This window comes from Adiantum capillus-veneris, chromosome 1 (genome assembly GCF_014529385.1).
Source record: "Adiantum capillus-veneris isolate H3 chromosome 1, ASM1452938v2, whole genome shotgun sequence".
In the NCBI taxonomy this organism is placed as follows: Eukaryota; Viridiplantae; Streptophyta; class Polypodiopsida; order Polypodiales; family Pteridaceae; genus Adiantum; species Adiantum capillus-veneris.
In genome coordinates, this window is record NC_140931.1 from 122,039,883 (window position 1) to 122,065,600 (window position 25,718).

Consider the following 25,718-nt stretch of genomic DNA (forward strand, 5'->3'; position numbering starts at 1 on the left):
ACATGACACAACAGATCAGCCTAGCGTTTTGCATTTGCAAAACATCCGGCGACAGCAGAACCATTTTCAGCCCTAGCGTTTTTGATTTACACATCAGCCCCGGCGTTTTGCAGATTCACTGCGACGGAACATCAAGAACCACCAGCGTTTTCAGTTTTCAGCCCTTAGACACCGCAGATCAACCCCCGAACCTCGTAGATCTCACCTACCCGCAGCAGTTCCTCGCCACACGGTCAGTTTCCGCAAGGTTTACAGTTTCAGCCCGGAAAACGCAGATTTCAGCATCTGCATTTTCAGCGCGTCGTTGTCGCATCGTCACCGACATAGAGTCAGAATTCAGCAAATAAAGATTTGCAGATTTCAGCCCTTAGCAGTTTCAGATTTCAGCACGTCTCGTCGTCGTCCTCATCATCGTCGACATCGTCGGCAAGTCCAAGCATTGTAGAGATTTGTGCAATCATAAGTAGACCGCTCTCGCCATAAAGAGTGGGGCCTTCGGAGGAGGGTTTTACAATGTCTCTCGTGTCGTGTTCTCTTCTCTCTCTATCTCTCAGTCTCATACACTTTCACGCACAGTGTCCATTCACTTTGTTTGTGATCAGAGCACTCTCTCATTAAGAACGGAAGGTTCTCCCTTCCATGAGAACGAAAAGGAACCTTGAGCATAGTTCGGAGCACTCATCTTGAGCAAAGCGCAAACATTCATTCCGTTACACCTAACATGGAGCTTCTCTCAAAGCAAGTTTTGAGTCTTTGGAACTCTCAACGGTTGTTCCATCAATGTTTGGTGGACAACGGATGTTCTAATAATTTCGTCAGCACTCAGATAGTTCAACAGCTTGGTGCCAACTCAGAAGACATCTCATTTATATGATGTGGAATTAGCACATGGGTCAATTTTGACTTGTGATCAGACAATTCGACAGTTACAGTTCGGTATTCAAGATTATGCAGATCAAATGGATTTCGAAGTTATGCCTTTGTCTTACTACGACATGATTCTTGGTCAGCATTGGTTATTTCAGGATGATCCCGCAATTAGCTTTCGAGGACATACTACCAATTTGTTCAAAGATGGACCTAAACTGATTTTACACGGCTTTATCATGCGGAACGAGTGATTCAAGCCTCACGTGCATAAGTCAAACAGCATGATACAGTGGATTATGAAACGAATATGATTTCCGATGCAGATGCATAAATTATTATTGATGAAAAAGTTTTTCCAAGTGATACTTCGTTACTAGACAAAGATAAGGATATAGTTGCAAATTCCGAGTCTGAAGACGATTATGCTTTCTTTGATTCTTTGTTGGATGATGATATGCCAATTGCAAGTCATGAAATGGCAATTTCAGAAGACGGTTCTCAAGAATTTTGGGATTCATTATTGGATGATGATTACACTCTCCAGCCAAAATCCTTTCCAGTGATTACTAAAGTTGAAGTTACCCCATCTGAAGAGTGCCTTGAGAATATTTCCTCTTCACCAACTATTTCGCAGTTATTGAAAGATCTTAAACCAGAAGTCTTACATCACGCAAAGGATTTTGAAAATCAATCTCTTGTTGCAGTCAACCTGACTATGCCATATTCCTCTAAAATGTCTTTGAATAATGCAATGACATGGGGTTTAGTAGTGAAAGAAAAAAGGTTTCGCAAGAAGCAAAGGTTCAAGACAAAGGTGACTGATAACTCAAAGATTGAAAATTTTCAAAGATTCAATGCTTTTCCAGAGTTCTATCAACATCAGAAGTCATTTCTTCGACATGGGCTCTTATTTTAAATGGGAGGGAATGTCACATTGTGACTATGTTGCAGTATTACATACACTCCTAGTTGGAGATTCGCAAAGTGCCATGCCAACGAGAACCCCTCCGCTTAGATGGTCACGACCCTTCGCTCAAGACGTGCCTCTTCTCCAAAAGCCACACTCCTTCGACGACTGGTCACACCTCTTCGCTCTACGGGTGCGACTCTTCGCCCAATGGTTGCAGCTCTTTGCCGAAAGGATGTGTCTTTACGTCTAAAGTCGTGTCTCTTCACCAGGAGATGTGTCTTTTTATTTGTGTCTCTTCGTCTCCTATATAAGGAGCCCTTGTATCACACAATGAACCAATCAATCTTCTGAGTCTTGTTTCTGAATACAGTTCAAGTTTCTACAGTCTTAATCATGAGTTTAAGTCATAGTTACATGGGACGGCGGGTCGGGGCCAGGAACGGGGACGGGACGGCAAAAGTCAAGAAACAGGGACGGGGGTCGGAACAGCAAAAAAAAAAGGAGTTTTTTTTGGCATTTTTTGACCTACACACATGCCACACACATAGAGCATCACTTTGACCATAGATTTACACTAAATAGGCCAAAGAACACGAGTCATATAGGCGGAAATGTGCTAATAAAACATCGATGATCGATGGATACAAAATGAGAAGTGCATGCCACAAGGGCTCAAGAGTCAAAAAGCCTAAAGGACTTAGGACAAGCCTGAGGCCTCAAGGATAACAAAAAGTACAAAGGGCTATGTAGTAGGTAGAGTCGTAGACTCAAGAGTCTAGACTCGAGAGTCGAGTGATCAATGATCATCAAACTCAAGAAGTGCTCGCCTGCTGAATCTCCATATTGTCGTCGTAGTCGAGGTCGTCAGCGACGTATGAGGGCTCGGGAGGCTCGCATTGAGGCTCGAAGTCCTCTAGCTCCTTCAAAAGAGTATCGGCCATAGATGGATTCTCTTGTGCCATCTCCCACTCAGTGAAGGGATCTGCCATGTGTGTGACGCTCTTGGCAAGCATGCGCAAGTTAGGGCTCACAAACACCAAATCATTGACCCTCTGAACCCCAAGGCGATTCCTCTTCTTAGAGGCAATGTGGCTGTACACACTCCATAGTTGCTCCAAGCAACTAGTGGTACATGCTTGGCTAAGGACACGAACAGCCAAGCGCTGCAAATGTGGGCCATCTCCTCCATAGTCCTCCCACCACAAAACCGAGCCAATCTTGTTGCGATCAAACTGTGCATCTACACATCCATAGGAGCCCTTCTTTTGCCTATAGTTGAGTAGCTCGTCTCTAATCTTGCGCCTAATGTCATTGCTAGGCTCAAGGCGCTCCAATGCAAGCCACCATCCTTTGCTCACCTCCTTGTCGGTCTCTTGACCCCTTCCCTGAAACTCAGGGTCAAGCACATAAGCTGCCGCATGAAGTGGAGAGTAGTATCCAGTCCACCTCGACTCACACAAGCCATGAATCAGAGTATACTGAACAGGGTCAGACACAAGCTTCTCAAGTGCCTCTATCATCCGATCCATGGCTTTGTAGACTTTGCCAATGCATGGCTGCAAGCCATCCACCACTCGAAGTAGGTGTAGAATAGGCTTGAGCATGGCGTCAAGAGTCTTCACCTCCTCCCACCAAGCGGCGTCGTCGGCCCATTCTCGGCATTTCAATTCTATTGCTGATGTAGACTTCGGCATGGCGTGGAACTCATCACTGAGAAAGAGGCCCCTTAAGGCTCCGCCACATGTAGACAAGCGGCCTAACACAAGCCAATTGAATGCAAATCTTGTCTCTGAATATTTGAGCAAGGACAAGTGGCTCCTCTTTGAGAATTCATGCCACATGGTGCACTTTTTGATGGTTGAGCACAAAGGAGACAATTCGAGAGGCGTCACCAATGGTGGGTGAAATCCATGACAAGTTCCCTATGTCCTTCAGGAGGTTATTGAGGCAATGCGCCATGCAAAATGTGACATGGATGCTGGGATACATGCCCTCAATGATAGCTCATCCCAATCTTCTTGGATGCCTTCCTCAAAGTGTAGAGGAAAACAATTTGTCGAAAAATTCAGCCTTGAATTGAATCCAAGTCTTGTTGTAAGTTCCTTGCAGAGCTTTGGTATACCACCAAGTACTTGCAATCCCCTTGAGGTGTTTAATCACATGCCTCATCTTCGACGCTTCTCAGAAATTGCCGTTTGCAAAGGCAACTTCAAACTGTCGAATGAAAGCAGTAGTTTTCAGGACATCTTCCCTTCCGTCAAAAGTATCAATCTTGACTGGTCACCGAAGTGTTCCTAGGTCTAGAGACCTTATTCATATCCTTCCCGAAATGACGGGATTTCATGGCTATAGTTCTGGTTTGATGTTCATGGACATTTTCTGGATTCTGAAGGATCTCGAGCATTCCGCTGCTTGGATTCTCTAGGTTCTTGAGCATCATGCTCTTGTCGCCTTCTCAGAGAATCCCAAGTCTTGTGTCGACTTCTTGCAGAGAGAAATTTTTTTTCCAGCTTTGCGAGCCTTTCCTGTAGGACTTAGGTTTCCGCCTGCTTACTTCTCTCTTGGCTTGTCATGGCTTCTTCCCGTATCTTCCCAGAATCGTCCTCCTTTACAGAGAAAGAGAGGAGACCATGCTCCGATACCACTGTCACAAACGGGAACGCATAGCAATATAAAATATACTCGGATAAATAAAATTTATCACTTAATATTGAAGCCAGAGTATATAGAGAGAAATAGATAGAGAGAGAGATAAAGTGAGAAGATCGACACAGTACTGGGGACCAGAAGATGGGCTGGTCCCCCCCCCCCCCCCACGTAATAGTATCTTTATTACTGAGGAGAAGTCTATACAAGCACTTGAACCGAACGTATTACCACGTTCGTTCTAGAATAAGACTTGATGGTTCCCGGAAGCTTGGGCTTCTGAATCCTAGGGCAAAACCCTATTCCAAGGAACTTCCGTTCCTTATTCCAAATCCTTGAGAACCAAGGTTCTCGCCTCTGGATCTCACCTTCCAGACTCAGGGCATGACATCCCCGCAACTCTCTTTTAGAACTCTATTTCCAGAGTCCTCCTCCCGCAGAACAACTCTGCTTTCCCGGACACAAAGTCCTTACTTGGGAATCCAAACTTCCGGATCGCAACTTGAGAGACTACCTCTCTCCGATCCGTGGATCTACTTCCCAAACTTGGGTACGAAACCCCTGGGCTGATCTGGCTCTAGTTCCTCAAAGCGCTTTTCTCCCGCAGAGGCTCATACCTTCCTCTGCTCCTACTCCCTCACTAAGAGGAAGTACACCTGCAAACAAATACTCAGAGTTCATAACATGAAAATCGTTACCTTCAAAGTCTCGACGCTCGAAACGCAACTCCGTTCTCGAAAAGAAATTCCCCGGAAGAGATCTCTCCATAGAAAATCCTCTCTTCCAATCCTACACACAAAAGAGGTGTGTTCTTCGGTTCCTTCTCATAAATCAGCCCCGTCTACGACGTTTAGGGGCTGAAAACAGAGAAAAACAGCAGCTTGTCGCGATGGAAACACGGTCCGTAGGCACTTCTTCGCGAGGAAACTCGCGCACTTGGTCTTGGCGACATCTGGTACACTTGGGGCAGCCATGGGCATCACCTGCAACGTCTTCTTTACGGCTGAAATTTGCAGCAGCATCTCCTCCTTGCAAAGATTGGTCCTCCCCTCTGAGTAAGGGCATGTGATGCTTTTATAGCTCCTAGCCACGGGCACGAATAGTTGCTCGCGTAGAGATCGCGGCCTTTTTTTTTGTTTAATATATTTTTTTTAATTTTATACAATTTTTTTTCTTTTTTTTTTGCTGCTCTGCCAAAAAAAAAGAGAGAGAAAACGCTGGCTGATCTGTTGCCTTATTTATCAGATGGCTGCCCACTTATTAAGTGGGCGGTCGGTCACCTTTAAAAATGGTCAGAATCTGTCGAGAAACTCAATAAAACCTTATAAGTTAACTTTGATAGCACTTCCCAGGCGTCCCTGGATGCAATCACATGTATAGTTGCAATGCAGACATAGACTTCCTCGAGGGAAAGCATCTGCTTTCCCGAAAGGCAATCCCGCTTTCTCAAAAGCCATCTGTTTTTCCTCAAAGTTTCCTCTGAACCCATCTTCATTCAAGTGCTTGCTTTTTCCTTGTGCACAATTCTAACACAGTTCGGAATTTCTTCCCGAGTATGGATATTTACTTTCGGATGCACCCGTCTCCCACCTTGTGATGCATCAAGAATACCCATCACCTAGTCCTTTCCTACCGAACTTACGGTACAATCTCCTTCGCGATGCTCTGTCACCCATCCTATGACGCATCAGAGATGTCTGTTCTCGGATGGTCGAATACTTCTTCCCGATGCTCCCCGTCAACCATCCGATGTGACGCATCAGAAGTACCCGTTCCTGGTGATCTTACAGATATTCCCGTTCTTAGTGCTCCCGTCATTACTTTGACTGACGCACTAGGAATACTCTGTACTTGGATGTCTCCAGTGAGAAAAACCCTCTCACTTAAAATTCCAATAATTCATTTAGAATTATTTTTCCTAATGTTCCAAGCGAGAAAAACCCTGTCACTTATAAATCCAATAATGCACTTAGAATTATTTTTATGTCAGATAAAGCCAATTTAGCAACATCCCTCTGATTGATAAACAGTTGTCCTCAACTGTAGAGGTCCAACTGAACTGCCGGGGAGAAACCGGAAAGATTCTAAATCTTGCTCAATGGTAAGTTGAGCTAGTTCTTTCTCAAAAGAGAACTTAAAAATTAAATTACTTAAAAATTCAATAATTCAATACTTACCTTACCGGTTCATGTCCTTCCTCTAGTACCTCGAGGATATCCTTCACCAATCATCAAACTTACGAGCCATGTAAGAACTCGTCATTCGCGTCTTTCCAATAGATTGGAAGTTTCCTCATCCGAGAATCTTTTAACTCAATTCCACCTTCTCAATTCCGAGAAGAATAATCCTCCTAGAAATCAATCTAGGTCTATGTCCTTGCGCATAACCTTGCGCTATTAGTCCTGAGGATATCAAACCTCTTGTGTCCTCCCGCATAGGGCATGTCGAGAGCATTAAGCTCATGTGAATTGTCCTGTGGCAGACAAAGTGTGTCATCTTACCAAAGTAAGTTCTTATTCCGGGCCTTTGCTTTGGGTAGGTCAATTGTTCTGATCCAAAGTTTCCTTATCCGAGACTCTATTAACTTGATTCCGTCTTCTCAAATTCGAGAAGAATAATCTTCCTAGAAATCAATCTAGGTATCTGTCCTTGCGCATAATCCTGCGCTGTTAGTCCAGAGGGTATTAAACCTCTTTTGTCCTCCCACATAGGGAATGCCCAAGTCATAGAGCATTAAGCTCGATGTCTTTCTTTCACAATTTGCGATCACCTTAAAGAAGGTTCTTGTTCCGGGCCGTCGCTCAACGTAGGCGGATGGTTCCAATCCGAAGATTCCTTGTGCACGGCGGCACATCCCTTCAATCTTATTCTCTCTTGGAGTTATTACCACTAGCAGTGTTTTCTCGACGCCCATTAGCGTCTCTTTCTTGCAAAATCATAAAAAATGATTCACCTTGCGAGCATCAATGACGATTTGCAAAATCTCAGGCAGATAGGATTCTAGCCATAGCATTTTCTGAACGTACGTTCAAACCCGGTTCACAATAGAGCGAACCCTCTATGATTCTCAGGGATGTTCTCCCATATGTAATTTTTACCATTTTGAAACGGTTGGCGAACTATATTCTTACGAACATAATAGTTCGAATTTATTCCAGCAGCGTGTAAATGCTACTTGACCTGCTCATGGAGAAACATATACCGCAACCAAAAGTTGTTACTGTAATGGTAAAAGCACATAGCGTACTCAATGATCAACGACCATCAGAAAACCTCTTCTCCGTAGAGAAACTCAAATTCCTTCTACCAAACACATCTCAAATAGAGATTGTCGTGTCGGAATAGCGGAGCTACCTTGGCAAAAGTGAACCACTACTTGCTTTGACTCACTCGTGTTCCTATTGGGCAAACCCATCCCAATCTTCTTGGATGCCTTCCTCAAAGTGTAGAGGAAAAAACTTTGTCGAAAAATTCAGCCTTGAATTGAATCCAAGTCTTGTTGTAAGTTCCTTGCAGAGCTTTGGTATACCACCAAGTACTTGCAATCCCCTTGAGGTGTTTAATCACATGCCTCATCTTCGACGCTCCTCAAAAATTGCCGTTTGCAAAGGCAACTTCAAACTGTTGAATGAAAGCAGTAGCTTTCAGGACATCTTCCCTTCCGTCAAAAGTATCAAACTTGACTGGTCACTGGAGTGTTCCTAGGTCTAGAGACCTTCTTCATATCCTTCTCGAAATGACAGGATTTCATGGCTATAGTTATGGATTGACGTTCATGGACATTTTCTGGATTCTGAAGGATCTCGAGCATTCCGCTGCTTGGATTCTCTAGGTTCTTGAGCATCATGCTCTTGTCGCCTTCTCAGAGAATCCCAAGTCTTGTGTCGACTTCTTGCAGAGAGAAATTTTTTTTCCAACTTTGCGAGCTTTTCTTGCAGGACTTAGGTTTCCGCCTGCTTACTTCTCTCTTGGCTTGTCATGGCTTCTTCCCGTATCTTCCCAGATTCGTCCTCCTTTACAAAGAAAGAGAGGAGACCATGCTCTGATACCACTGTCACAAACGGGAGCGCATAGCAATATAAAATATACTCGGATAAATAAAATTTATCACTTAATATTGAAGCCAGAGTATATAGAGAGAAATAGATAGAGAGAGAGATAAAGTGAGAAGATCGACACAGTACTGGGGACCAGAAGATGGGCTGGTCCCCCCCCCCCCCCCACGTAATAGTATCTTTATTACTGAGGAGAAGTCTATACAAGCACTTGAACCGAACGTATTACCACGTTCGTTCTAGAATAAGACTTGATGGTTCCCGGAAGCTTGGGCTTCCGAATCCTAGGGCAAAACCCTATTCCAAGGAACTTCCGTTCCTTATTCCAAATCCTTGAGAACCAAGGTTCTCGCCTCTGGATCTCACCTTCCAGACTCAGGGCATGACATCCCCGCAACTCTCTTTTAGAACTCTATTTCCAGAGTCCTCTTCCCGTAGAACAACTCTGCTTTCCCGGACACGAAGTCCTTACTTGGGAATCCCAACTTCCGGATCGCAACTTGAGAGACTACCTCTCTCCGATCCGTGGATCTACTTCCCAAACTCGGGTACGAAACCCCTGGGCTGATCTGGCTCTAGTTCCTCAGAGCGCTTTTCTCCCGCAGAGGCTCATACCTTCCTCTGCTCCTACTCCCTCACTAAGAGGAAGTACACCTGCAAACAAATACTCAGAGTTCATAACATGAAAATCGTTACCTTCAAAGTCTCGACGCTCGAAACGCAACTCCGTTCTCGAAAAGCAATTTCCCGGAAGAGATCTCTCCATAGAAAATCCTCTCTTCCAATCCTACACACAAAAGAGGTGTGTTCTCCGGTTCCTTCTCATAAATCAGCCCCGTCTACGATGTTTAGGGGCTGAAAACAGAGAAAAACAGCAGCTTGTCGCGATGGAAACACGCTCCGTAGGCACTTCTTCGCAAGGGAACTCGTGCATTGGGTCTTGGCGACATCTGGTACACTTGGGACAGCCATGGGCATCACCTGCAACGTCTTCTTTACAGCCGATATTTGCAGCAGCATCTCCTCCTTGCAAAGATTGGTCCTCCCCTCTGAGTAAGGGCATGTGATGCTTTTATAGCTCCTAGCCACGGGCACGAATAGCTGCTCGCGTAGAGATTGCGGCCATTAAAAAAAAAAAAAAACAATTTTTTCTCAATTTTTTTATCGCTGCTCTGCCAGAAAAAAAGAGAGAGAGAAAACGCTGGCTGATTTGTTGCCTTATTTATCAGATGGTTGCCCACTTATTAAGTGGGCAGTCGGTCACCTTTAAAAATGGTCAGAATCTGTTCAGAAACTCAATAAAACCTTATAAGTTAAAAACAATGCTTTCACAGCACTTCCCAGGCGTCCTTGGATGCAATCACATGCACAGTTGCAATGCAGACATAGACTTCCTCGCGGGAAAGCATCTGCTTTCTCGAAAGGCAATCCCGCTTTCTCAAAAAGCATCTGTTTTTCCTCAAAGTTTCCTCTGAACCCATCTTCATTCAAGTGCTTGCTTTTTCCTTGTGCACAATTCTAACACAGTTCGGAATTTCCTCCCGACTATGGATATTCCCTTTCCGATGCACCCGTCACCCACCTTGTGACGCATCAGGAATACCCATCACCTAGTCCTTTCCTACCGAACTTATGCTACAATCTCTTTCGCGATGCTCTATGTCACCCATCCTATGACGCATCAGAGATGTCCGTTCCCGGATGGTCGAATACTTCTTCGCGATGCTCCCCGTCACCCATCCTATGTGACGCATCAGAAGTACCCGTTCTTGGTGGTCTTACAGATATTCCCGTTCTTAGTGCTCCCGTCATTACTTTGACTGACGCACTAGGAATACTCTGTACTCGGATGTCTCCAGTGAGAAAAACCCTCTCACTTAAAATTCCAATAATTCATTTAGAATTATTTTTCCTAATGTTCCAAGCGAGAAAAACCCTCTCACTTATAAATCCAATAATGCATTTAGAATTTATTTTTATGTCAGATAAAGCCAATTTAGCAACAGACAGGGGCTTTCTTTGAGACAGTGAGGCCCCGAAATGCGCATGCCAGGGTCAGCCAGTTGAGGAGGCCTGATGGGTTAGTTGCTTCAGAGCCAGAGGACATGCGTGCAGTTGCCACCGACTTTTACCATGACCTACTGTCTGCAGAGCCTCAGTCAGAGCGTCGGGATGCATGCAGAGAGCAGGTGTGGGCACAACTGCCTTGTCTTGTGATTGAGGAGATGCGCCAGAGGCTTGAGCTCCCTCTTCAGTTAGAGGAGCTCCACGCGGCCCTCACAACAGTTTTCCTGGTAGCTGTCCGGGTGAGGATGCTTTGACTCCCAGCTTTTTCTTAGAGTGCTGGGACTTGCTTGGCTCAGATCTCTGCAACACTTTTCAGTACATCCTACACACAAGAGAGATGCCTGACAGCATGAGTGAGGGCCTAATTTACCTCATTCCCAAGGAGGGTGGCTCCTTGGATGAGATTCGACAGTGGTGGCCCATCACCATCCTCAACTCAGCCTACAAAATTCTCGCCAAGGCTCTGAGTTTGAGGATTCATCCACTTCTAGAGAGCATCATACATGGGACACAGACAGGTTTTGTCAAGAAGCGTAGTATCCTTGACAACATCTTCACTTTCTGGAAGGCATCTGCCGTCGCGCACCTCCGTGGTGAGGATCTGGTGATACTTCTTCTCGATTTTGAGAAGGCCTATGATAGAGTTGATTGGGACTTTTTGGAGGGCACTCTACGTCGGATGGGCTTCGCAGATGCATGGATCAGAGGTGTGTCAACTCTTTATAGACAGGCACACAGTCAGGTCCTTTTGTCAGGTGGTAGAGGAGATCGGTTCATGCTCACACGCTCGGTCAGACAGGGCTATCCTTTCTGCCCCCTTCCTCTTTCTGTTCTATGCTGAGGTGATGAGTAGGTTTCTGGTTTCACAATAGGTTGGTCTACGTGGCTTAGCGCTCCCTATCGCGGGAGATGAGCTACTAGATGCTGAGTTTGCAAACGATAAGCCTTGTACTTGGAGGGCCAAGAGGCCAACCTTCACAGGTTTGAGCAGGCTCTTGAGACCTTTTGTTGTGCATCAGGGGCACTCATCAACTGGAGAAAGACAGTGGCTTTCTCGGTTGGTAGTGCTCCTACGCTTGATTGGCTGCGAGGTGAGGGTTTCAGATAGATTCCCCCAGGTACAACAGTTCGGTACTTGGGTTGCCAGGTTGGCTTGGACTTGTCTCCTGAGCAGCAAATTGCTCCCCTCCTTCTGTACCAGCTTGTGCTTCCTGTGTGTCTGGCTGCTTGGCTTGCTCAGCCTTGGGAGAGGTCTCCTGCGAGGACAGGCCTTTGCCAAATGGCCCATCTGTCTGCAAATGAAACACTGATTCGGGAGGCCCAAATACTCCACGCTCTGACGGAACCAACCCCGACTCACCCGAGGTAGTAGGATGACCTTCGGGAGAGTGTGGGTGTCCCGAACCAGAACACGTACTAAGGGGATGCCGGCCGCCTTGGCAGCTATATAGACTGTCGTGCGAGGTGTGTCTCCAGGATAGTTCCAATCTCTGAGCCTATCCTGGACAAGAGTGGCAGGTACTCCCTCCTCAAACCAAGAAAGCAGACGAAGACGGGAAGGTCTGCCTCCTCTACCAAAACATCTGTAGTTGGATCAAAACCATGCCGCCACTGTCGAGAGTTGGCTCGAACTGCTCGGATGGCCAAGGGGCTCATCGCGATGACCTTGGATGCCATCTCGGAAGTCTCAACTCTACCTGATAGTAGCCGTGTCCAAGGAACTGAACATCCAAGATCTTGCCCACCTCTGCGAGAAGGCGGGCCTGGAGAAGATCACGCACTTCTCCTCTGCTGGGTTTGGTGCCGAGAATCTTGCAGATGACAGAAGTCGCCGGAAGGCGTTCCACCTCTGCGGCTAGGCTCGCTTGCTCTGTCGGTGTGAGAGTAAGTCGAATGCTCGGTTCAACGGGGTCGGGCGAGGGGACTTCATCGGAGTCCCTCTGTGGCGGAGCTTGAGCCTCCATCTCTGTCTGCTGCTGCGGTTGAAGAAGGGGAGACGATGTCGAGGGAGGTACCCGAAGACGAAGAGAAACCCTCAGCCTGTAGGAACCTCGGAGGGGGATGGGGGGCGACTGAGACGGCTTGAATGAGGCAATGTGTGAATGTAAGTGTGTGTGTGTGAGCGGGGGGGAAGGGGATAGACATAAAAATTTAGGGGTTTTTTAAATGGGTTCGGTGATGGCGAGCTGCAACAACAGCAGCGTGAGAGGTGGGAGTGCTGGCGAAAGAGGTGCAGAGGCGGGCAGCACGAAGGGAGAGGGAGACGGGGGGAATGGGCAGGGCAGCACGAGGGGTTGGAAAGCGAACAGCACGAGGGGGCAATGCTGCGCGGGAGAGGGCTAAACGGCAGTGTGCAGGGGTGGGGCGAGGAGAGGGCAGCGCGCGCAAGCAAGGGGGGGAAGGGAGTGGAAGCTAGGCGATGGCGAAGGCAGGCGAGGGGGATGCGCAGCAGCAGCGAGCGTCTTCACCTGCTCATTTGAATTGTGACGTCTTGTTCTCTCTAGCTTCCCGTTGCTGTCCGGTACTTCGGAAACCCATTGAGCGTCTCCTCAGCCATTCCCCCGCCGCATCGAGTGCTCCCATTGCTACACATCATTGGCATCGTCGAGATCTGCGTTTTCAGCCCTTCATCCCTCTCACATTGGGAGTGCAATTCAGCCTGAGATCCACTCCTTGGTGGCCATCCGCAATCTCACATTGAGAATGATCCAAAGATGTATCAAATCAGCCCCGGAGGTGCTTCATCTTGAAGAGTTACCGAGGCGACATTCGCCATTCAAATTAGTACAATCTGCATTGAGGTATTGCATGCATGTACATTCCATTTACGCAATCAAAAGCAAATACCACTTCGACAACGGTGTGGGTGGCCCTTGAGAGGGCTGGTTGGGCCCCATCGGGTGTCATTCTCCTCCTCCTCCTCCTCTCTCTCTCTCTCTCTCTCTCTCTCTCTCTATATATATATATATATATATATATATATATATATATATATATATATATACACACACACATCTCTACCTCTCTCTCTTATTCCCTCTCTTTGAGGAAAGTAAAAGAAACCATCATTTCAAGTTAAAAAGTAATCATTAATGCGAGGAAAGAAGTAAGGATTTGTGGAGGTGTAGAACCTAGATCTTCACCATTTCAATTCCGTTGTATCTAACATTGGTATCAAAGCCTTGACGATTTTGCACTAATCCTCTAATCCCCAAAACTTTTTTTTTTTCTCTCGTGTTTTTGGTTGTGTTTGTAGCTCTTCGGTGATACTGCTTCTACTCTTGGAACGACAAGCGCAATGGGAAGAGCAGGCCTTCCATTGTGTGTGGACCGTGCGCCTTGAGCGTTGGAAAATAGCAAACAATTGTATACAGGGTGTTGCATGCGGGGTGTACCAACGAGGGGATAGATAGTCTCTCGAAGATTAGTCCACGACCTTCTTTGAACCAAGAATGAAAATCCTTGCATGGTCAAGAATCGTAGCGGTATAGAGACCTCCACCAATTCAAAAGGCGAGCAAGTTTCACCTACAAATCCTCCCATGAGTCCTCCCCCTACCCCTTCATCCTTGCCACCAAATCCCATGGATTCCATGATGTGGATGATGATGGAGATGATGCGGCAAGAAAAAGCATGTTGAGTAGAGCGTGTGGAAGCGGTGGAGCGAGAGGAACGTCGATTGGTGGCTGAAGTTGAAGCTCATAGATGGGAGCGCGAGACAGACGTCAAGGCTCGTAGGTAGGAAACGGAAGCCATGCATGATCTCATCACCACTTTGGCGGTCTGCTTTGAATCTCATAGTTATAGGAAATGCCTATTTTCCGGTCTTCGTTCCCCGTTCCCATTCCAACTTTTTGTTCCAAGTCCCCATTCCGTGTTTCAAATGTGAGTATCTGTAACAGGGAATGGCATTTCATGCTCGTTGCCGTTCCTGTTTCCCCGTTCCGGGTAACCATGGCTTTGATACCTCTTCTTTGGAGCCGGATTATGAAAGACTTGCCAAGACCATCGCGGAGACGACCACTGCTACATGGACAGCCAACAAACCCATTCTCAAGAAGATTACGTTTAGTAAGTATGACGGTAAGATGGATACTATTGTTATTTATTCTTGGTTGCATCAATTTACAGCCTATTTTGCAGTTGTTAAAAAGTTTGATAATAACAAAGTTCTCGACTTCCATGCCATCACCTGAAGGGACGAGCAGATGGAGAAGAAGGAGGAGGCCCACAAGCGGCCCATTCCGCGTCTCTTCGTTCCCCTTCTCGAGCTTAGTTGGGAGGAGTCCGAGGAGGATTTAAAAACACGCTTCTTGCCTCCACATTACCTGAAGCGATTGAAGGAGGATTTCCGGGCTTTGTCTCAACAAGGTAAACGTGTGATGTCGTACGCTAATTGTGTGTCTCAGTTAGGTAGACAATTAAGGACATTGGATGAGAAAAGGTTGGAGGCATTTCTCTTTTGATTGGACCACTCGATTAAGTTTGACGTGGAAGCCGATGATCCAAAGACATTGCAAGAGGCAATACGCTTGGCTCAACTCCAACAGATGAAGCACAAGGGTAAGCTCAAGACGGCAAACGGTAATGGTAACTCTTCCTCTCATGACTCCTCTAATGACAAGACAAGAATTCGGTGACAATAAAAAGAACTCTCAAAGTTCTTCTTCTCAATCTACATTTCAATTTAAGAGTGAAAATCTAAGGATAAGGGTAAAAAGGAAAATTTGATAAACCTCAACTCATACTTGAGAAGATTACTCAAGTAATCGTAGGTGGTTGTCACAAATTGCTTACGTGGCATGGCCCTACCTAATAAAGTTGTCCCAACTTATGGCCAAGGGACGAGGGACCCAAGGGACACAAAGACCTGAAAAATTGTGTAGAGGCCTGCTGACGTGGTAGCTGTACAAATTTTCGCAAATCGCGCTGATTGCTGACGTGGCTGTATGAATTTTCGTATATCTGTTGACAGTGCTGACTGGCTATACGGATTTTCGCAGGCTGCGCACTGTTTTTGACAGCTTTTGGGATTAAGTTGCTTTTGAGTTTTCATGCTTTTGGGGGCACCCCTTGTAATGTTTATAAGTGACCCAAGGGGGCTCACTTCTCAGAGCATCTGGACGCAAAGTTTGAGAGCGAGCACCCGCAGGAGTTGTACTTTGCTCAAAGATTAATATAAAAGAAATTTAGAAAGGGGCATCAGTCTTTGGGGCCAATCTCTCTTGGCACGGAACTATGCTGGGCCGTGTCTAACTCTTGAATTGTGAATTGTTTTGAAGTGAATCTCTGTTGTGTCGCCACAGAATGTAGACTTGGGGTGTCCAAGTTTGTTACAGTGGTATCAGAGCACGGCCGATTTCTCTTCTATCGAGAAATCCGATCCCTCTTCTCTCGACACTTATGGATTCCGAAAAGAATCAGTCGACCTCTTCTGCCACCGCTGAGGTAGGAGGAGGCAATATGGAAAATTCAAGCGACTTAGCAGAAGATGAGTACGAGCCACCTCGGCCCACACAGTATGAACTCTTGGAGATGCAACGTCGACCACAGATTGACGAGTGCATAAAGCAGATGCTTCAGTTTGCTAAGGATCCCCAATTTGCAAAATTTTTGACCCAGTAGTCGATGGCTGAAGTGCATACTCATTGGCAAAAAGTCACCGAACCACCAACTCAAACCGGCAATCAAGAAACCTTCTACTCTGAGGATGTTTACACTGAAGAAGACCTTCAAGACTCAAACTCAGCTTTTGAACACGTAGAAGCCATCGAAGGGGTAATTGAAGAAGCGCAAGAAGGGGATTGACTATCCCGGTTACCTTGGCCGTCAATCTTCTTTCGCATCTGTACAAAAACAGTAGAAATATGTGTGTTTTGAAGGACTGCCCAGTTCTTCTTCCTCTTCTTCCGACAGTTCTTCTAGCTTTTCCTCTTCCGACTCGAGCGAAGAGGATAGAAAGGGCAAGAAGCGAAGCAAAAAGCAAAGCTTTGGAAAGAACAAGAAAAAGGCAAAGAAGATCAGATTCCGACGAGTTTCTAATAGTTCTATGGAGGAGTCATCCTCTGACAGTTCCGACTTCGACGATGGCATGTTTTATGGGAAGAAGAAGCACTTTTACAGAGTCAACCAGTACGATTTCCTCGAAGATAAGAACAAGAAGGCAAAGGAATGTTAAGAGGGTGGGACAATCAATAAAATTTGAATCCTTTTCAGGATTTCGAGATGCTCCGAGGTCTTTTGGCTTTCATTCAGCAGTTTGCCGTAGTCTTCTCCGAAGGGCAAGGGGATGCGCCCGCAGGGAAGAGTCGAGCTCGGGTAAGAGAAAAGACTTCTCAAACACCGATTGCAAGCTATAAAACTCAAGAACCTCAAGAACCCAAGAACCTCAAGAACCCAAGTTCCTCGAGAACTTAAGTACCCAAGATCTCAGTGTATAGTCATCACCCGAAGCGGAATGGATACTTTGCATGAAGGTGATGAGAGTGGAGCTGGTGATCGAAGAATTTTTCCCATCAGGAGGATTTTTTTTCGATCCTCCCCCTTCCCCATCTACGCCATGGGTTGCACCATATCCTATGGAGGCTTTGGTCAAGTCGATGATGGATACGATGCTACAACAAGAGGTGCAACGCGCCGCCTTGGATCGCGAGCGCGATCAAGCATGCTTGGTGGCCGAAGAAAGAAAGGCAGCTATGGAGCTTGAGCGTGAGCAAGCACGCGAAGCCCAACGCATAGCGGCCGAAGAAAGGCGAGCAGTCTTGGAATTAGAGCATGAGGCACAGAGAGACCAACGCATACAAGAGTTGGTCCTACAGGTACTCACCTCGAAATCCGAGCCGATCAAAGATGTGGGCAGTTCATCAGGTAGCACGAGTAGAGATGCGGACTCCAACAATCCAGTCACTGAGAAGTTGACGTTTAGTAAGTATGACAGTAAGATGAATGCTAATGTTATTCATTCTTGGTTGCATCAATTTAATGCTTACTTTGCGACAACTAAGAAACAGGAAATAGCAAAGTTTTGACGGCAGCCATGTATCTTGCCGGTGATGCCTTTTATTGGTATCACACATGGTAAGAGGCACAATTGGCCACGCACCTAGAGGACTTAGAGGAAGCCGATGAAGGCGTGCCCCTTTCTTTCAATTGGGCCGACACCTAATACAAGCTCAAGGTGCGGTCTATGCCACCTCAATACTTAGCGTGGTTGAAAGAAGGTTGGCACAATCTCAAGCAAAATGGTATGCCAAACATGTCTTTCTCTAACCGTGTTTTGCAGTTCGGCACCCATTTACGTAAATCGGATGATGATTGTAAAGAGACATTCTTTTTCGGTTGGACGAGTATATCAAGTTTGATGTCGAAGTTCTCGACCCCATGGATCTCAACAAGGCGGTAGCGATTGCTCTCGCACAGGAGATGAAGCACAACAAAAGAAAGCCTAAGGTGAACAAGTCTTCTCACAGTACCTCTCAAACTCCTCTGAATCCACAGCACGGCAAGAACGGTAAGAATGGTAACTCTTCTAGCCAATCTTCCTCTAATCCTTCGGAAAAGAACTCTGAAAATGAATCTAAGGGTAAAGCTAAAACACCTAAGCTAACTCTAGATGAAAAAGCTGCACAAGGAATTATAGGAGGATACATAACGTTAAAAGAACAAGTCATTTATGCTAAGGAAGGTCGATGTTATCAATGTTACCTCAAGGGTCATATTAAGAAGGCTTGTCCTCAGACAATACCACATAAAGAACCCAAAGCACCGATAGCTACCACAAGCACTTTAGTGAACCAATCTGAGTCTCCACATGTTTCTGACACACACGTTGATGAGTCTCTCTTTAATTGTTATGGTCATGTGAAGGGTCAACTTTTTGTCATATTGTTTGATTCAGACAGTATGCATGATGTGATTGGTGACTCTCTTGTAGAGAGAGTCCGTAGCCAGACAACTCCTCTTGAGGTGTTGGGCTTCGCTCCCGGTATGGACTCTCTCATTATGCAAGAGTGCTTTGATGTGTTATTCACTGTTCAACAAGCTTCCTTTCGTCGAAAATTTGTTGCGTCTTCTCTCTCAAGATGTGATATGATTTGAGGCATTAGATGGTTTTGTGAGCATAACCCTCTCATTGATTGGGCCAACAATACGCTCACTCTAAATGCCAAAAGTGACTCTTCCATGTTTGATCATTCGTGGTGAGAAGGGTCTGCATTCTTTACCTCTCATTTGTCATGTGCAGGCGAAGCATGAATTACGAAGAGGAGCACAAGCGGCATTCATCTATGCCTCTCCAGTTACCCAAAGCATTCAGGCTCCAGACAGGTATTCAACGTTGTTTACCAAGTATGAGCACCTCTTTTTGCAAGTTGATCTTCCACCCCGTCTCCCTCCCGAGCGGCCGGAGGACCATCGCATTGAACTCACCAAGGGGGCATAGCAAGCCAGTAAGGTTCCCTACCGTTTGAACAAGACTCAAGAAGAAGAATTAGAGCTGCAACTCACGGAGTTGGTGGCCCGAGGATTTATACGTCCTAGTGTAAGTCCTTTTGCTGCTCCTCTCTTATTTGTCCGCAACAAGGATGGTTCGTCTCGTTTGTGTGTTGATTACAAGGCATTGAACAAGATGACCGTCAAGAACAAGTTTCCTATGTCTCGCATTGAGTATATCCTCGATAGGCTCAATGGGGCAAAGGTTTTCAGTAAGGTCGATCTCAAAAGTGGATACCATCAGGTAATGGTATTTAAAGGCGACATCTACAAGACCGCTTTTTGCACAGAGCGCAGGCAATGGGAGTATGTGGTTATGCCTTTTGGATTGACGTGTGCCGTGGGTACGTTTAACCGTCTCATGGTAGGCCGTTTTGGCGATATGGTTGACGTGTGTGTGTTTATCTTTCTTGATGATATTCTCATTTTTTTTGCATCGTGGGAACAACATGAAAAGGAAGTTTAAAGGGTTTTAAACCGTTTGCATAAGTGTCAGCTGTACATTGCAGCTAAGAAATCTGAGTTTTGTATCATTGAAGTTACTTATCTAGGTTACATCATTTCTGCAGAAGGTGTCAAGCTCGATCTTGTGAAGGTAGAACAGGTTGGTAATTGGGATTTGCCGAAAACTGCATATGATGTGCGTTCTTTTCTTGGTTTATGTCAAGCATATAGTTCGCACATAGAGAACTTTGCACGCATTGCCGTATCCATGATCGATGTTTTGAAAGGTGTAAAAACTTGCCGACAGCGCGTAGATTTTCCCGAAGTGGCCATTGAGGCTTTCACAGCTCTCAAGGTTGCAGTGACCGAAGCGTCGTGTGTCTGATCCTTGCCTCTTGGGACGACCCCTTTGATGTATGGATGGATGCGAGCAATGTCGCCATAGGAGCTATGCTTCAGCAGCATGGCCGTCCAGTTGCATTTCTTAGTCGGAAGTTAAATAGTGCAAAAAAGAACTATTCAGTTTATGACAAAGAACTTTTGTCTGTCATTCACTCTCTCAAGCATTGGAAGTGTTTTCTGTATGGTAGAGAGTTCACAGTTGGCATAGATCATCAAGCCCTCAAGTGGCTCCAGTCTATGCCTAGTGCACATTGGAGTGATCGCCAAGCATGGTGGTCACAATTTTTTAAGCAATTTGGTGGTTTGATTGAGTATGTGCCTGGTAAAACTAACCCTGTTGCAGATGCATTAAGTTGCAAAGTATAAATCTCGGTTCTTGAGTCAAGATCCACAGTTTCTATTCAGGGTGTCTCTTTCAACAGCATGAAGAACCAATTTGCAGATTCTGAGTTTCGTAAGCAATAATTGCAGACTCTTGCTTCCCAAGGGCCCAACAACTATCTCATTCGTGAAGATTTGTTGTATTTTCGTCACCGTCTATGTGTGTTTCCCTCTCTCAGGGAAGCCATATTGCACGAGGCTCATGACTCTCTCACAGGTGGGCACAAGGGAATGAACATTACTTTGGAAAAAAATAGAAAGATTCTTTTATTGGCTTAAAATGTGGAAAGATGTATTTTGTTATCACACAGTGCACCATTTGTCAAAAGGTAAAAGCTCCTCGGGATAAGTAGCAATGCCTCTTGCTACCGTTGCCTATTCCCGACGGGCCTTTTCAGGATATTTCTATGGATTTGTGCCGAACCTTTCACCTAGTTTGTATTCAAGGAACACTCAATGTTTGACAATTGTTGACTGTTTCAACAAATTTTGCATATTGATTCCTTGTAAGGCCAGAGTCACCGCACAAGATGTAGCACGGTTGTTCATAAAGCATTGGTCCCCCTCTGTGGTTTGCCAAAGTCAATCGTTTCAGATAGGGATGTTAAGTTCACGTCTAATTTTTGGCGTTTACTCTTTGAAAATATTGGCACTAAGTTGAAATTTTCATCGGTTTTTCTTCCATAGTTAGATGGTCAAACAGAAATTTACAATCAGTTGGCTTTTGATGTTTTGAAGTCTTATGTGCATGATCAACAGTCTCATTGGGAGCTCTATCTCCCTTTGGTCCAAGCAATTTTGAATAACTCTTATTCCTTTACCATTGTTAGAACTTAGAACTTTGTATGAGGCAACTTTTGGCCGTCCGTTCCAGTCACTTTTGACTCGCATGGTCAGTCAAATGCCTGGCGTTGTAGAAAAGCTTCATTCACTTGGGAGTCTATTGAGGCATCATGTAGCAAGTGTAACGCATCCCATCTTCCAAACCACTTCTATATATCTTTCATCCATCCTGTGGTCAAGATCTTGCTTTTATGCGTCTTTTGAAATTTTTTCCTTGCTTCCCATGCAATTGTAGGAAGTCGATGTGAGGGGTTTTGATGCATCATTATCATGGACTCCAGAATCCTTTCCATGCCCATAACCTCAATTGAAAGAGATTTCGACTCAAGAAGTAGGAGCATGTATGGTGTTTGTGTCTTAACTTGGAGAAAGTTTGTAAGAAAACGCTTTTGGACATTCTCAAACTCTTTCCAAGTAGACTTTGAGATGCTCCCGCCCCACCCTTCAGCTTCATAAAGAAGAACCGGTGTCACCAATGTGTCAAAAAGGTACTTCTTGAGAACCCACACTTGATGTTTCTCGCATTACACATGTTCTCAAGTGCATAATACGCTCTCTTTCCGGCTTCCAAACGACGCATAGCACATTCATGCCACTTGTGATTGGCCGTAACCTCAAGGCAAAGGTACTTAAAGCTTTCAATGACTTCAAGTGTCTCATTGTTGTACACAATGCATGACTTCTCCTTATGGTTGGTTTTCACAAGCACAACCTTTGTTTTGGATTCATTCACAATCAGCCCACTATGCAAGCAAAAGTTCTCAAGGACAACCATAAGCTTTTGTTCATCCTCCAAAGTGTGTGCTAGAAGCACTACATCATCCGCATACAATAAAAGCATGATTACCGCATTGCAAATAGTGACCTCTTCAATGTCTTCTTCTTGCATAAAGTCAAGTACCGTTTGTTTCAATTGATCGATGCATAGACCAAAGAGAGTTGGTGACAACGGACATCCTTGTTTAACCCCAAGAGTGCTTGCAATAATTTCTGAAATTTTTCTTCCCTTGCGCAATTGACACATCAACCTTCTCATAGATTCGAGAAACCGAAAGCATAAACTCACTTTGCACATGGAGTTCTTCCATCCTTTTGATTTTTAACGTCTTGGAGAGGTTGAACATTAGGTTATAGCTAAATCTAACTAATAGGGTGTATAATGAGTGATGACCATGTCACAAGACGGGCACCACGTGCCAATAGAAAAGAACAGTTTGAACAGACTTTTAGCACTTTAATAACAACTGAACTGAGAGAGAGAGAGACGACACACGACATGGAGTGGCGGAATTCCACCCCAGAGAGTATTGGCCCCAAACATTGGCGTCCCTTTCGGTATTTCTTTATATTGCATCAACTCAGTACAAGCCGGTACTCCAGACTCTGCACCTTCTCTAGGAAGCATGTCTGAGAATGAGCCCATGGCCTCATATCTAAAGGCCCTAGGCCCCAAAAGGAGTTTCACATGAAAAGCCTTCAAACTCAAAAGCATCTGGTCCAAAAGCAATGCCCAAAAGCTGTAAGTGTAATTTATAGAATCCGTACAGCTTGCCACGTCAGCATGTTAGTGCAAAACGTGGAAATCTTTACGGCCTACCACATCAGCACTGCTAGCGTAGTTTTCGGAGCGTACTGTTGCCACGTCATCTGTTGCGTGTGCGTGTGTGGGTCTTCCTTTATTTTAATTCCTTTATGTCACTGGGGTCCCATCGGACGGGGTCCCCATAAGCTGGTAGGATTTCTTCTTCTGTTACTTGTTCTTCTTAGGGTTTAGGCCCCTCGGCCGGGATCTGCAAGTTGGCTCCATTCTTCGGGGCTTAGACACGTCATCAGTTTGTGACAGACCACGATCGATGGTGGGAGGATGGAGCTCTACTGCCAGGGCTCGAAATGTAGGACTATATGCAAAGGGTATACAAGTATGATATGCACTCTAGCTAGCTCCATCTTGTTTTATACTGAGGATGTAGTATGGTGTACATTGAAGATGGCAGTTTCAACAACCTTCTAAAGAATATGCTTGTGAGCTGAGCCAAGTAGCTCTGCATTCTCCTGGTGAAGCTCCTACTGGCTCTGAATGTCTATGCTCTCTGGAGGGTAACTTGTGTTGTGGGGGTTTCGGAGGTGGGGTGGATCTTTGAGAGAAAGTGGCAATTTGTGTCTTGATCCCCCCCCCCCCCCCCAGCTTGGTACTGTCTGGGCTTGTAAAGAGATCTCTCTGTGTTGCTGAATCTTCCCTAGCACTAGCTGGTTTGCTGATTCTAAGAGCTGGCAAAGGGAGTGCTGCTCTATGAATGGGGAGGGGCATCTCGACTGATGGCAATGTAGGCCCTGCAGTTGCATACATAGTGCTCCTCATTCTACACCTCCCCCTGTTGGTCACCATCCACCTCCTCTTTGCATAGTCTGCATTATCCTCTTTTCTCTAGGGATCTTACCTACTTTGCCAGTCTATCTCTCAATGTGATGTGACGAAACCTTGAGCTGGCCAATCCCCACCCCAGAACGAAGCCCTCCATGTATCGGGTCTCTCTATAAATGTGTCCTCCGATATGCTCATGAAGCGTTCTCTATAGTATAACATCTTAGAAGGAAGGGGCTACCTGGGAATATTGACGTCTCTTGTAGTAGCATCATACTTAAATTTTGTTGCAACCAATTAATTTTTTTGAATTTTGTGCTTCGTCAAATGACAAAGGTTCTTACATACTTGACATAACCAAAACATAACAATTTGATGCATAAGAGGCGGGTTGAAAACTTGAATGAGTACGATGAACTAAAGGTGCACCCAATTTACTAAAGGTGCATCCAGTTTAGTGTCACAACAAGTTTTATCTGCTCCTATCCTCATCAATTACATCTTGTAAATCTCTATCAGACAATGGCTACTCAATACCATCATTTGAAACCTGCATCGGCTGCACATGTGCCTCATTAGGACCTACATTAGTACTCTCACCTTTAACACAGCCAACAACATAACATATAAATTTGTGATTTGCTAGCAAGCTGGTTACAACCAAATTTTTTTTTCACTTTTGTGTGCATAATGCTGGATCCAGTTGATCCTTCAACTCACAAAACCTTTGCATCTCTCTTTCATGTGCTGTGTGTGATCTATGGGGATCTTTCTGTTTGTGCTACAGGATTGAACTCTTCTTGCAATGGTTTTCAGTTTTTACTGTCTCACTGTAGCTCTTGAAGCACTAGAGTAGAAGGCTGTATTTCTTTCTAGTAGAGGTCAAATTGCCTATTCATAATGGGGAGCCCCGGTTTTGCGCTTCACTTTTCTGATTCTTAGTAATCTCACTGTCGGATTTTTCATCATGCAGGATCTTCAAGACTTATTGCAGAGGCTACGCTCCGAGTACTTGTACTGTTTATACTGTGGGTGTCAGGTATGTTTCTGATACATGCTCGCAGCCTTTTCAGCATTGATTTAATAATGCTGGACTCGTGATAATACTGTGGTTTGCAGTATGAGTCTGTTGAGGCACTACTTGCCAATTGTCCGGGCTTGGATGAAGAAGATCATTGAGGCGACTTTTAAGGCAGGATTGTGAGGATTGCATGCACTTGGTGCTTGAGTTGCAGATTTTCAAAGATCCCTTTGCAAAAGCAATTAAGTACTAGCGGGTGATGTCAACCATTCTTTAAGCTGTACTCCCATGTATTGTGTCCTTTATAGTCAAGATCATCATGAAGCTCGTTTACTTTACAGCGAAGCTTAACACAAAAGTTTAGGCAGATGGGACTATTACTTCTGGGAGATGGAGTTTCGTCTCGGTAGCTCTAATGTAAGTCATCCACAACAAATAGGAGTGGACGTGTATCTCGACAAGTATGGGCCTATTGTCAGACAGGCTTGAAAAGAGGCAGGACATTCAATAGTTTAAGAGGGGCAATATCCTCTCAATGTATAGAAGAATGTTAGATTGACTTTTGATAGTTTATAACATTGTGGCCTACACTCTCTTTCTGGTAAGTTTTTGCTGTAAGTTTAATCACCCTTATGATTGGATGCACACATTGACCTTGAATCACCTTTGAAAGTGTATAAAGTATGACAAAGTGTCATAGGTCCAATAGCAAGGTGATTGGTGTAGAGAGAAGAAGAAGAAGAAGAGAGTTTTAGCGTCGTAGGAAACTATCCCAAGGGACCTTCAATATCTAGCCGACGAGGATAGTTGAACTCAAGACCTGTTATGAGAGAGAGAGAGAGAGAGAGAGAGAGAGAGAGAGAGTTCTTGAACTTGACCAAATACCGTCGTGTCAGCTTACCTTTCACTTTCCTTCCCTTGTGAGCTAGGACTTGTTCTAGAATGAGTATCTCTTCCGTCTCTTTCACGATTGGTTGCTCATCTAGCTCCATGCCCACTAGCACTTTACCTTTGGTCTCAATAGACTCACATGAAATGCATTGTGAATCTTCTAAGTATCTGGTAACTTTAGTCTAAATGATATTTCATTTTTCTTTTCCTGTACGTGGGAGGATCTATAGTATCTTATATTGAACTTTGAAAAAAGACTCTCCTTAACCTTCTGCTTTTGTGAATGTGCTTTCTCAAACTTGAGCTGCATCGGATCATTTTTTTTTCAAGTACAAG

General features: G+C 45.1%; 1 protein-coding gene across 2 annotated transcripts in view; it reads left to right on the forward strand.

Annotated features, from left to right (window-relative positions):
* Window positions 1-25,079, forward strand: part of LOC147465464 (D111/G-patch domain-containing protein) — a 39,835-nt gene extending 14,756 nt beyond the window's left edge. For both annotated transcript variants that reach the window (XM_086520317.1, XM_086520309.1), the window contains 2 exons: window positions 24,444-24,509; window positions 24,590-25,079. In XM_086520317.1, the coding sequence (XP_086376443.1) occupies window positions 24,444-24,509; window positions 24,590-24,649 (126 nt within the window). In that variant the 3' untranslated portion in view covers window positions 24,650-25,079. The remainder of the gene's footprint in view (window positions 1-24,443; window positions 24,510-24,589) is intronic.
* Window positions 25,080-25,718: the final 639 nt, after the last annotated feature.